Source organism: Octodon degus, unplaced genomic scaffold, assembly GCF_000260255.1.
Source record: "Octodon degus isolate 3935 unplaced genomic scaffold, OctDeg1.0 scaffold00008, whole genome shotgun sequence".
Lineage (NCBI taxonomy): Eukaryota > Metazoa > Chordata > Mammalia > Rodentia > Octodontidae > Octodon > Octodon degus.
Window position 1 is genome coordinate 15,657,960 of NW_004524584.1, and position 12,455 is coordinate 15,670,414.

Below are 12,455 nucleotides of genomic sequence, written 5' to 3' on the forward strand. Positions count from 1 at the left end.
AAAAAACAATAAGAGCTGGGATTACCAGCTCAGTGAGCCCTGAGGGCGGGGCCAGCAGGGCAGGCCAGGGATAGAACCTGGCCACTGCTTGCAGGTGGTTTAATCCGCTGAGCTATTTGGCCAGCCCTTATAGTGAGTAATCTTATCAAACTAAGAACAAATGGTGTTGGGGGAGTGGGGCTGGTACACACCTGTAATCCCAGCACTTGGGAGGTTGAGGCAGGAGGACTGTCATGAGTTTGTGGCCAGCCTGGGGGTACATAGTAAATTGAAGCCCAGCCTGGATTACAGACCAAGACCCTCCCTTTAAACAAAGAACCCCCAAACAAACCAAAACCAACCAACAAATGAAACAAATGATGTGGGCACTGGAAAATGTGGGACCTAGGGAATTGGGCAAAATAAGGGCTAGAGGCTGGCAGGAAGGGGTGGATGTGTTTGTTCAGGTCCAAGAAGAGAGGTAGGGATAGAAAACTGGGTTCCTAGAGGAAGGAGTACCAGATGGAGGGGTTTGGGGACAGGAGGAATGCTGAGTAGACCCTGCTGCTATGACAATGAAGAGCACTGTTTACATTACAGGAAGGCACAAGTATGGTGCTGATTTATTCCATTTTACTGCGATGTCTCTGAGGAATAGCCTGGGATTGGGAACGCTCCTTTCTCTGCCTCTCCTGATTATCCTGGAGTGCTGGACAGGGACTCAGTGACCCCAGTTCCAGTCCCTCCCCTTCTCCAGGTGAAAGGTCCTCTTTACCTGCCTTTTTTTTTTTTTTTTTTTTTTTTTTTCAGAATTGGGGATTGAACACAGGCCCTTGCACTTGCCAGGGAAGCGCTTATTCCACTAAGCCATCTCCCCGGCCCCTTTACCTGCCTTTGTAATACAAGGGACTTGAACTAACTGGAGTCACTGCACTGTCCTGTTAGAATTCTAGAAGAAGAATTTCAATTTCCTTTTGTTTCTGAAGCTGCTTAGATGATTTTTTTCCTTTTGACAGGGTTTCACTGTGTAGTTCAGGCTGGCCATGAAGCATGTAGCTCAGCCTGGCCTCAGGCTCATGGGGATCCTCTAGGCTTAACCTCCCCAGGGCTAGGATTTATAGGAGTGGGCCATGATGTCCAGAACCGGAGTGCAGCAATGACTCAGAAGGATAGACAGCAGGACTCTGGAATTTCTCTTCTTTGCATCATAGCAACTTCTTCCATTCCCTCTCCCCTACTACAGTTAATTATTACTGATGGTCTTATTTCACACAAGACTGGACTTCTCAGACTCTGTTAGAAGTTGCTTAGTGTCTTGTCACTTTCCTGCTTGTGCACAATGGAGACAGTTCAGAAAGAGTGACTGCACACTTGAACTCTGCACTGACTCTGGGCTCAGATTCTGAGGTGCTGACCACCACCCATTCTATAAGGAATTTTGTCAACTTTCATCTAAAGCATTTTCCACAACTTCATTTTGACTCAAATGAGGACTTCCAGTTCTCTGCTGTCAAGCATACTGAACTGCACAGACCCGATCTCTCCTAAGGCTCTGGCGGTATCTCAGGGGAGGACCTGAGATTTTCAGGCTCAGGACAAGCCAATTCCAGAAATCTCTGCTAATGTATGCACCTAGGGGACTGTGAAAGGCTCGGCTGCCCTGGAGCCTTACTTTACAAACTTGGATTGGTAGCTTGGATCTTCCTTTGTACTCCTCTTAGGACATTCTCATCCTCCTTTGGGTAAACTGCTCCGGAATACTTTCAGGCCCAAACGAGGCTTCCTTTCTACACGTTCCTCGCTTCCCCCCAGGCACTGCATCCTCTTAAGTCCCAGCAATGGTGATAGAGCAGGACCAGGAAGCTCCATCCTGGGGTGCGGAGTGCGTACATCCGAAACATATTTCTATTTATCGGTGAGGATTCCTCCCCCTCCACTTCCTCTGTTCTCAAAGGGAGGGCGTGGAGCGCCCAGACGCGAAATCAAGATGTTAGCTCGGGCTGCACAGCTGCCTTTAGTCATAGGTGGCTAACGCCTGTCTCCCGTCCACCCCAAGTTACGAGCTGCTAGCCCTGGTTCAACCAGTCTGTGTCAGACACCAAGACCGACGCATTGGAACCGGAACTTTGGCCGAGGGGAGCCCGACTCAGGGTTCCGGGCTGGCTCCGCCCGGACCAGCTCCCGCCTCGGCAACTCACCGGGCTGGGCGGGTTTTGGCGCCTGCCCCGCGCATCCCCGGCTCCCACCTGGTCTCGGCGCGGTCTACGGGCCAGCGAGGTGCGCGCCGTGAAGTACTGCTCGAGCTCTGAATCCGAGTCCTCTTGGCTGCAGTAGCCACTGCTGGTCGTGCTGCTCCAGGTCATCTCGAAAGAAGGCGTCTCCGCCTCGCCCATCGCCGCGTCCGCCCGGCACCCTAGCCCTAAGTCCCGAGCCTCTAACCACTGCCCGCGGCGCGTCGGCGTGTGAGCGTGGGTCCGTGTGCGCTTGCGCCAGGGCTAGCGCCACACCGCAACCGTTAAGACTGAAACGTAGACACCCGAGAGCCAGCTCTGGTCTTATTGGGGGAGGAACGTCGAAGGGCGGGGACACACACTGCGCCTCCAAAAATGACCTCACCGCCCAAGCAGCTCCACTCCAGCTCTGACGGGCAGGCCCCGCCCCACCGAGGGAGCGTGTGGCGAATTTGCGCGTGCGTGCCAGCGCCGAGGCGGAAAAGGGTGGGGGGACGCGTGTGCGCCGAGGCGCGTGAAGGCAGCACCCTAACCCTTGTGGTTAAGTTTGCGAGGAGTTGACCCCACTACCTCAGGGTCGTCAGCTACGTATTAAGAACCTCACAGGGCGCAGCACTGGGGCTACCCGCGGTCGCCGGCTCTCTCTCTTGCCCATGCGCGTATTCCCGCCCCGCTTGGACGGCCCTGGCCCCGCGCTCACCACGTTTGTGTCTCGTTCCAGCGCGGGGTCCCAACCCAGGTCCCGAGGCCCGCAGCAGTCCAGGCAGACAAGCGCGCGACAACGGTAGTGGCAGGTGAACTTGCAGTCTGCAAAGAAGGCTGGCCGTGAGGCAGAGAAGCCCTAGCTCCAGCTCGGAAAAGCGTCCCGGGGACCGAAGGGAGCCCTAGAGCGAGGGGTGCATCTGGCCCGGCTGTGTGACCCGCCCCATCTCAGGCCTGGCCACCGCCCACTGCTACCCCGACTCTAGTGATTCTAGTGCCGATTTTCAGGTGTGTATCTAGAAACTGGGCAGAAGGCAGTTAGGGAGTAAGGCCGCTGACCGGTAGTGGCACAGAGTTTACTTATCCCTTCTGTCTTTGACTTGGAGGAGAAAATAATTTTTTTTTACACTTATGATCTACTCTAGCAGCTGTACCCCTCAGACCAAAACACTGGTTTCCATACACCTAAGTTTTCCTCTTCACTCTATTCACTCCAGTCAGGGCTGCCCTTCCCTCCAGAAAACTACCCAGGTCGGGGTACTTGGGGGTCTGTTTTATACTCTTTCTGCATCTTCGCTGCCTCCCAGGTACCACTCTAGTTTTTCCTCTTTCTTCTCTACAGCTCATGCTTAGCTCCTTTACTGATTCTGCCTTAGCTTCCAGCTCCAATGGTGATGCCCAGGGCCTAGTCCTGATCACTGCCCTGCTGTCTACACTCATCTGCCCCAGATCCAAAGCTCCAGCACCAACCTGCTCTCTCAGATCAGTACTTTTGCGTATCTGACATTTCAAGTGAATGGGCCAAATTTAACTGTTCTTCCACTTCACCCCTGCCCTTGCCAGATTCCTCATCTCAGCAACAAATCGTCATTACTCCCTCAGTTGTTTGAGGCAAAAACTCATCTTTGATTCCTTTGCTTTTACCTTTTGTTTCTCATCACGGTGACTTTATTTTTCCTTGAGAACACTGCAGTGTCCCAGCCTGTTTTGTGTCCTGTCACAAATTCTGTGTTTCTCCAGAGAATGTAGGCATATTCCAGTACTGAATGAGATCTCCATGCCTCCACAGGTCCAAGGACCATCCCTAAGTTCCTATATGGTCCAAAACACTCCTTCTTAACCCAGGGTTGCATATTAGAATAATCTGGAAAGTTTTCAAAATTCCACCTAGGGTCCAGTTCCAGCAACTGACTTGACAATTCTGAGATAGGATTCAGGCATTGGGGGGGTGGGTTGTAAAAGTGACGTGGTGATTCTTGCTTGTAGGACCACATGACTGTGTTCCTAGCCTTAGCATCTGGTTCAGTGGCTCAAAAATAAATGTTTGCTAAATAAAGACTCAACAGAATTACAGCTTGCAGGGGGGCCACCCAAACTCTGAACTTTTCCTAAGCCCCCTCCCATAGTTGGTTAACTTCCCCTCACCCCAGGAATTCTGGAGGAGACACCGGGTGAATCATTGGAAGAGGCAGCCCTGACTGGGAATATGGGTTCAGAGGCCAGTGGGTACAAAGGTTCCCCCCCCCCACAAGGGCCAAGTTACTTTAAAGACAAACTTGAAATAAGCACTTTGTTATTCACAGACAACCACCTCTGCCCAACTACACCGAGCCCCCATGGAGTGCCAGAACAGAGAAACCATCTTCCTGAAATCTGTTTCATGGTGAGGCAAAGTAAGAGACCTGGTCCGCAGGACAGTCCCCATCCGCCCTTCACTCCAGAGAGCTGCCCTGCAGTGATGTTGCTGCCCTTTACCCACCCATTCCACTCTCGCTGGAGTGCAGGGCTACTACTCACGCGTGCACTGCAAGCCCTTGCGCACAACGCCCCAGATGAAGTCGCCACAGAGGTCACACCATGTGTGTGTACTGGGCCCTGCAGACTGGAAGTGGTGGCCCCGGCCTGGGGCCTGCTGCTGTGCGGGCTTGCGCACAGTAGCAGGCGCGATGCGCAAAGCGTTGGCACGCTCCAGCCGGGTGCGGCCGAGGCCGGGGCGCCCAGTGGGTAACAGCTCCTGCAACTCAATGAGCTCTGGCTCCATCGACATGGCCCGATCAGGCGGGGTTTCCACCAGCTCTGAGCGCTGGGGGGGGGGGGGGGGGCGGAGCCGCAGGGCGGGCTGCGATTTGGGTGCCGCCCCCAAGATCGAGGCAGGGAGGCAGGAAAGTGCTAGGAGACTGGCTAGCAACACAGTGAAAACCTCATGCGAGCTGGTGATGTTAGCCCTCTGGTGTGATAGGAGGGGGACACGCATGAAGAGCCCCTATCCCTCCTTTTCTTCTCTCTCCTTCAAAACCCCCCACATAAACGGCGACAGCAAAACATACAGAGAGAGGCAAGAGTTTCTGAGGTTCAGCTTTATTGTGCAGGAGGAAGAAGGTCCCCACATCCGGCTTTCACCCACACCTCCTGCCCCACTTTGTTGAAGCTGAGTTTTCCCTGCCCTCAGCATATCTGTCGAGGGAACAGGAAGTGGGGTGCCTTCTTTTGGTGTGATTGGTGGGGATGGGCCAGCAACTCTGCTTGGTCTAGCACTCGGGGGACTGGGGCTTGGAAGAAAATGGACCCAGATCCCTAGGTTCAGGGGAACATTCTGTGTGGGTTGTTTTGGTCAGCTCTTAGCAGCCACGGCCCTCACTTAGCTCTGCTACCCTGGGCTGCCAGGACACAAGCCTTTCCATGTTTCTCCCAGTGCTTGACTTGGCACTCCCTGCAGGCAAATAGGCAAATGGGACAGGTGAGGGTGGCAGGGCTTATGGGAGATCTGGGAGTAGGGCTTGGGGCCCAAGCTCTTAGGATACCCTCACCTGCAGCAATACCATTCCTTCTGGCATCTGGAGCAGCGCTTGGAGGCCTCTGCACCACAGTAAGCACAACGAGGCCTTTCTGGGGCCACTGCCTCCAGCACATCCAGCCTGTAAGTCTTAGCCCATCTGGAGAAGGGGTCCAAAGGGTCTGACTGGCCTTGGCAAATAGGGGAACAAAAGAACCCCATCTGCCCCTCTGCCAGCTCAGCTGCATTTTTTACCTTTGTGCCTGTAGCCGAAGGTCCTGCTCAGAGGGGCTGAAAACGTGCTGAAGCTGGTGCTTGGCAATAGCTTGCCATTTGCCTTTGTTCTCTCGCTCCATCCGCCGCCAGATTTCTGGAATCTAGGGTAGAGAAATGATGATGGGCAGGAAGAAGCTGGCAAAGTGAACAGTGGTCCTCAGTGACTAACTTAACAGGTACTTACCTGTTCCAATACCAGGTCCTTCTTAGAAGGCTGGGTTTCAACTAGAGCCAAGTGAGCCAAGAAACCCTTCAGATCTGCCAGGTTGGGAAACTGGTCAAGTAGTGTGTCTGTGAGGAAGGCCCGAAGCTGCAAGGGCATCCTGGGAAGGTCAGTGTGAAACAGGTGCAAGGGCCTGGGCCAGGCTCCTGTGGAGCTTATGTCCCACTATCTACTAAGCTCAAGATTCAGAAAAAGGACGGGTGGGGGCCAGGGAGATGGCTCAGTAGAGTAAGCGCTTCCCTGGCAAGTGCAAGGGCATGAGTTCAATCCCTGATAGGCAAACAAACAAACAAAAACAACAACAAAAAACCACAGAGGAAGAGACAGGTAGGCAAAGATAACCAACAAGGAGGCAGTAGGGGTAGGATGGGATAGGGCAGTGCTGGGACCATGGGGACAGGTGCAAAGAACTCCCCACCTTGAGTAGCTGTCCCTTGGCAAAGCTTGTGAGGCAGTAGTGAGCCTGGGACTCAGGGCTTAGCAGCAGGTTATATAGGGAAATCCATACTTGTCCTTCTAATTTGCCCAGCTTCTGTTGCTCTGAGGGGATCACTGCCTGCCAACGGCCACCCTCAAATTGCTGCAGCTTGCCTGGGGAGAAAAATCTGTATACTAGGAACAGGCCTTGTAATCTCTTTTGAGTGAGCCTGCTGTGTGGGTAAGGGATTACCCACTGCCTGGGCACGGTGGGAGAGCCTGGGCCACAGGACTTGCTCAGGCAGTGATGATGATGGTGCTGGCCCTGGAGCAGTGTGAGTTCTCAGCATTGTGATCATCGGATTTGTCTGCTGCTGAGCCAAGGTCCAGGCCCACCTTGGGTAAGGCATTGTGGTACATTCTCTGAGGGAAAGGTTTTGTCTGTGTGCACAACTACCCACTACCCACTTCCATCAATCCTGAGGGATGGCTGGGTGCGGTGGCACACACCTGTAATCCCAGCACTTGGGAGGCTGAAGCTGGAGGATTGCTGTGAGTTTGAGGCCAGCCTAGGTGAGGGAAGACCTTACCTCCTTCCTGCCGCTTCCAAGGACTGTGCTCCAGCAGTTCAACCAGGAGGCAGGGTAGATTGTGGGTGCTGAGCATGCGACTCAGGGTGCTCAGGGAAAGGCTAAGGGAGGGTGCATGGAGGTGAGCAGAGGATATCAGCCCAGTCCTCCAGCTGTCCACTGTGACACCAAGCCCCGGAGGACTGCCTACCTGTCCACACAGTCTGTGATGTAACGCAGTACTGACAGGGCTTTCAGTGAGATGTCAAATTCCATTAGCTCTGCCTGGTTCTGCAACTCCTAGGAGGGCCACACAAGTGTTCTAGCTGGACCACCCCCTGCCTGTAGAGGCCTTGGGAAACCCAAATTTTGGGCTTTATACCAACCTTAGGAAACCTCAACCTACCTGCATAGGGGTACTATCCTGGAGCCTGTCTTCTTTAGGGGGGCCACCATGGCTAGTCTTGCCTACCAGCAGTGTCAGTTTGCGGTGGCAGTAGTCTACCAGGTCTAAGAGAGTGTCATCTGCTGATTCACACACCTCCTAGTTGGACACAGGAGGGAAAACAGTCTGTCTGTCTGTCTGTCTGTCTGTCTGTCTGTCTGTCTGATGTCTTCCCCACATGGACATAACCTGCTCGACCCTGGCCTGAAGCAGTCAACCTCAGGCAGGTTAGTACCTCCTTACCTTGTGGAAGAACACTGTCTCCAGGAGGTTGATAATGGAAGCCTCGTGGTGTACCTGTCAGACAAAGAGGAAGACAGGGCCTAGGCTGCAGGGAGAGGTAGGGGCTACCAGCTTCCCAGTCCAGGGTCCTCTGACAGAGTGAGAAGAGTTCTGAGCTAGGGGACCAGCTCACCACCATGTATATGGGGAAGGTGTTCAGAGGCTTGAAGTCCTCCAGCTTGCACAGTACAGGGAATACTTTCAGCTTCCACATCTCCACTGCAATCAGTTCTTCTACCAGCGTTGGGATCTTTCAAAGGTGGGAGAGAAATAGGGATGGTATAGACCTACTTTATCCTAATTTAGCCTCACATTCTGGCTTAACGAGGCTCAGCTCTTATTTATTTATTTATTTATTTATTTATTTTTTTGCAGAACCAGGGATTGAACTCAGGCCCTTGTGCTTGCCAGGGAAGCACTTATTCCACTGAGCCATCTCCCCGGCCCCATCAGCTCTTAAATTCCTCTGGGCTCCTAGAGTCTCCCAAACCCCCTAAGTACATTTCCCCTCCTCTCTCCTTAGACCTTCATTTCCAGTGACCCAAACTTCTCTGTGGGGACAACCACCTGGTTCCCGTAATGGACCATTACCTGTCATCAAGTTGTCTTGCCCTCCTTGTGCCCGTACCCCCTCTATGTCCTCTATCCCCTCTTCCTGCATTCAGGAATCCCTTTTAGGCCAGCTTCTTGCTCATGCCCAGCCTCTGCCCTATCTTCTGGCCCTTTAAGACTGTCTTGTGTCCTCAGTTTCACTCTTATTCAGGTCCCTTTATAGTGTTCTATTCTGGTGCTTTTTTTTTTTTTTTCCTTTGTACTGGGAATTGAACTCAGGATCTTATGCTTGCCAGGCTGAGCTATATCCTCAGCTAGTGTTCCTTTTTTTTTTTTTTTCAAAACCGGGGATTGAACTCAGGCCCTTGCACTTGCCAGGGAAGTGCTTTATTCCACTGAGCCATCTCCCCTGCACCTCCTTTTTTTTTTTTTTTTTTTAAACCAGGGATCAAACTCAGGACCTTGCGCTTGTCAGGCAGGTGTTTATGCCACTGAGCCATCTCCCTGGCCTATAGTGTCTACTCTGTTGAGGGCCATTCTTTATAATTGTTGGGGAAAAATCACTTCATAATTAAATTGTGATTAGGGCTTGTTCAAGGCCTACTGCCATGCCATATGGGTCACCAATGGTATGTGGGAACATAATTCTATGTGCCTCTAGTCACAGTTGAGACCTCAGTGGTCCTGTGGTGTGATGCCCCAGGGCAAGATTACATTACCTGAAGACATCCTAGTTCCTTGAGAACCCAGTAGTAACAAAAATAGAGTTTTGCCTTGGGGAAAGGACGAACTCCTGTTTTTGGTTGTTTTGTTTTGTGGGTACCAGAAATCGAACTCAGCACCTCATGCTTGCTAGGCAGGTGCTGTGCTCCTGAGCTATATCTCCAGCTCAGACAAATTCCCTAACCTGCCATCTCTTCCCACTGTCCTCATCAACATAAAGATTCTCATCAGCATAAGGTCACCACCAACCTCTTATTATAGTATATACCCAATAAATAGTGTCTAGCTTGGAGTACTTTTGTCTCTGCCCATCCTCTGCCACTGACCTCCCAGCTTCCCTGTGATGAGTTACTAAACTTGTCTCTTATTTTATCCTTTCACTGTACTCCTGACTAGGCAGACTGGGTGACTGATCAGTTCCTGATATTATTCCTACTCTATCCCTTAGTAGTGGACTTACAGAGGAACCCTTTTATGAAGTGGTATCTTGAGACTTCTGTTTGTGCCACTTTCTGGCCCATCTTCCAGCCAGTTATTTCCCTGGTTTCTTTTTTTTTTAAAATTTTATTTATTTATTTATTTGTGTGTGTGTGTGGCCAGCTCAGCCCACCAGGGGGCAGGGCTGGCTGGCATGTGGTGCTGGGGGATTGAACCGTGGTCCCTCTGATTTGCTAAGCTTGTTCTAAGTAGGTGCTTTTTAGACCACTGAGCCATCTCACCAGCCCCATTTCCCTGGTTTCTAATTCTCCCTCTTCCATGTCAGAAAGGCTGCTTCCTTCTAAAGCAAAGTCCCATATGTACTTCATTGAGAACCTCCTCTGTCTTACAGTCAATTTAGGATGACTTGGGCTGGTGAGATGGCTCAGTGGTCTAAGGCACCTACTTGGAACAAGCTTGGCAGAGCACAGGGACCGGGGTTCAATCCCCCAGCACCACATGCCAGCCAGCCCGCCCCCTGGTGGGCTGAGCTGGCCACACACACACAAACAAATAAATAAATAAATAAAATTAAAAAAAAAAATTTAGGATGACTTTAGTACTTGGGGCCTCCCCTACAACCTAGCCTGTCCTCAGATCCATAACTATCTCTGTAATCAACCCGTCCTCTATCACTATCACAGGTCTGGCATGCTGGATTTCTGTCCAAAAGGGGTATAAGAGGAAATATAACACATTACTCTTTCCTCTTGAGGGAGGTGAGGTGTACCAGCCCAGGCAGGACAGACATGTATGTGCTCCTGAGGGGTAGGGTGGTTGAAGCATAGGAAAGGCAGGCAGGAATCTTTGATATACCTTTCCGTAGGTTACCAGCAGCTCCTGGATGGGCTCTCCTTGGCTGACTGTGGCATCAAGGATGGCTTGCATGTTCAGCTTCTCCAGGTTTTCATGCTGCTGGCTCCACCTGCACCAGAAGAGTGTATGCATTTGGGTACCTGTGTATGCACCAGTTCAGTGGGTGGTGGTGGTGCTGGGTTGTGCTGAAGACAAACTTGATCTTGAGGGGTCAAAGGGGGCTCATGGACTAAATACTCCTAGTCCCTTCCCCACTGTCAGGTCCGAGCTATCCCACTCAAGATTGAGCCTGGAAACTTCACCTATCCCAGCTTCCTCACCCTTCAGAGCCCATCTCCTGAGGAAGGAAGCTGCGTAGTTGCTGCACGAGCTTGTCAGCTTCCCCGGGCAGCAGCAGCTCCAGGTCGGTCATGTCGAGGACAGGACAGGATCCACCCACTTGGGCAGTGGTTAGGGCTGGGGCGCTAACACACTTGGGGACTGCTGACTCCGGCTGGGCTAATGTTTGGGACAGCACAGTTGCAGAACAGTTGCTGGGCAGTTGGAGTGAGAGGTCGCTGCTATGGAAACAAGTTAGCTCACGCCTGCGCAGTGTGGTCCAACCGGCCACGCCCCTCTGCTCACCACGCCCACTCCGCTCACAGAGCGCCCCCCACCATAGCAACCCTAGGAGTCTCCCAAGATTTCTCTCAAGCCAGTTTCTTGTGGCCTAGACTCTCTCCCAGAACTTCAAGTTGGCGAAAACAAACAAACAAAAAACCTTCCAAGTTGGCTTGCACAGCGGGTGGGGTAACCTGATTCCCACCAGCTACTCCTGTAGCTGTGCCTCTTGCCCTTCTGGGATGCTCCTCCTGGCTTCTCCTGTTTTTCACAGCCTGTTCCACCAGTTGACTCTACTCCCGAGGTACTCACCAAAGCCCACAACTTTTCTCCATCCTAGTCCAGTCCGTCCTTGGAATAAATTCACCACTAGACCAACTTCTGCTCTGGGCCCTCCCAGCAGCTAGGAGTCTTAAAGGTGTGTATCAGACAATACTCCTTTGCAGGTCGGCAGCTCTGTAGCTATCTGGCCCCCTGAGTGCTAGCTACAGTTATCAGAAGCTCCATAAGATTACCCGTTGGCCTTTTTTTGTGTGTGTCTTTTTTTTTTTTTTTTTTTTTTTTTTTTTGCGGAACCGGGGATTGAACTCAGACACTTGGGCTTACCAGGCAAGCGCTTATTCTACTGAGCCATCTCCCCGGCACCTGTGTGTGTCTTTTTGAGGCGGGGTCTCACTATGCAGTTCAGCCTGGCCTTGAGCTCACTTTGTAGCCCAGGCTGGCCTCTAACTCATGGTAATTCTGCCACAACCAGCCATTTGAATTTTACTTTACTTATTTTAATTTTGAGTCAGGGTCTTGCTAGGTTACTAAATTGCTCAGGCTGGGGTCTAATTTGAGATCTTCCCACCTCTGCCCACCAAAGTGTTACAATTACAGGCATGCTCTACTAACCTGACTGGGACTTTGATTTTTTTCAGAATTTTTAATTTTTTTAAATTAATTTTATTGGCACACTTTATTATTTATTTATTTTTGTATTTTAGGGAAGGGTCTACAGGGCTTTCAGGGTCTCACGACTAGATCCAACTCATAGTGATCCATCTGTTTACAGCCTCCCAGGAGCTGGGATTACAGGTGCGTGCCACCACACAATTTTTTTTTTTTTTATGTATTTTTAGTACAGGGTCTCACTACGCAGATTGGACTTGTAGTGATCCTCCTGTTTTCAGCCTCCCAATTGTTGGGATTACAGGTGTGCCACCATGCTCAGTCTCAGCGCGCCCCAGGGGCAAGGCCAGCTCAGATGCCAGGTATCAAATCCCTATGTCTGCCTAAGCAGGTGCTTTAATCCACTGAGCTATGTGGCCAGCCCTGGGACTTTGATTTTTGAATCTTTTTCATGTTCCAGCTCCATGGGCTTCTCTTCAGTTCCTCTCAAGTCCCAAAG

The 12,455-nt window shown here is 51.6% G+C and overlaps 2 protein-coding genes across 6 annotated transcripts in view; both read right to left on the reverse strand.

Moving 5' to 3' along the window:
- Rassf1 (Ras association domain family member 1) overlaps positions 1-4,977 on the reverse strand; it is a 10,341-nt gene extending 5,364 nt beyond the window's left edge. The window contains exons 1-2 of one of the 3 annotated variants that reach the window (XM_004625130.3): positions 4,710-4,977; positions 2,911-3,017 (exon numbers count right to left, since the gene is read on the reverse strand). In XM_004625130.3, the coding sequence (XP_004625187.1) occupies positions 2,911-3,017; positions 4,710-4,959 (357 nt within the window). In that variant the 5' untranslated portion in view covers positions 4,960-4,977. The other 2 variants (XM_023706209.1, XM_004625129.2) reach the window with 2 other exon arrangements.
- A 286-nt stretch (positions 4,978-5,263) lies between these two features.
- Zmynd10 (zinc finger MYND-type containing 10) lies at positions 5,264-11,012 on the reverse strand. Of its 3 annotated transcripts, XM_004625131.2 has the most exons (12): positions 10,786-11,012; positions 10,466-10,574; positions 8,031-8,147; positions 7,859-7,912; positions 7,577-7,714; positions 7,382-7,470; positions 7,192-7,292; positions 6,603-6,775; positions 6,146-6,271; positions 5,941-6,062; positions 5,720-5,845; positions 5,264-5,622 (listed from the first exon to the last, which is right to left on the reverse strand). In XM_004625131.2, the coding sequence occupies exons 1-12, from the start codon at positions 10,875-10,877 to the stop codon at positions 5,547-5,549; spliced, it is 1,323 nt and encodes a 440-aa protein (XP_004625188.1). In that variant the 5' UTR covers positions 10,878-11,012; the 3' UTR covers positions 5,264-5,546. The 3 variants fall into 3 exon arrangements, with proteins under 3 accessions (XP_004625188.1, XP_023561954.1, XP_023561949.1); XM_023706186.1 differs by lacking the exon at positions 6,603-6,775 and having other exon boundaries at positions 6,146-6,219; XM_023706181.1 differs by lacking the exon at positions 6,603-6,775 and having other exon boundaries at positions 6,146-6,252.
- Between the last annotated feature and the right edge of the window lie 1,443 nt (positions 11,013-12,455).

What these genes read in the sequence shown, in the direction of transcription:
- Zmynd10 (XM_004625131.2), bottom strand. Translation starts at nt 10,877, where the DNA reads ATGACCGACCTGGAGCTGCTGCTGCCCGGGGAAGCTGACAAGCTCGTG. An exon ending in CAGGAGATGGGCTCTGAAGG is followed by an intron (nt 10,575 to 10,785) that starts GTGAGGAAGCTG and finishes CTTCTGGTGCAG; the next exon opens with GTGGAGCCAGCAGCATGAAA. An exon ending in CCAAGGGACAGCTACTCAAG is followed by an intron (nt 6,272 to 6,602) that starts GTGGGGAGTTCT and finishes ATGCCCTTGCAG; the next exon opens with CTTCGGGCCTTCCTCACAGA.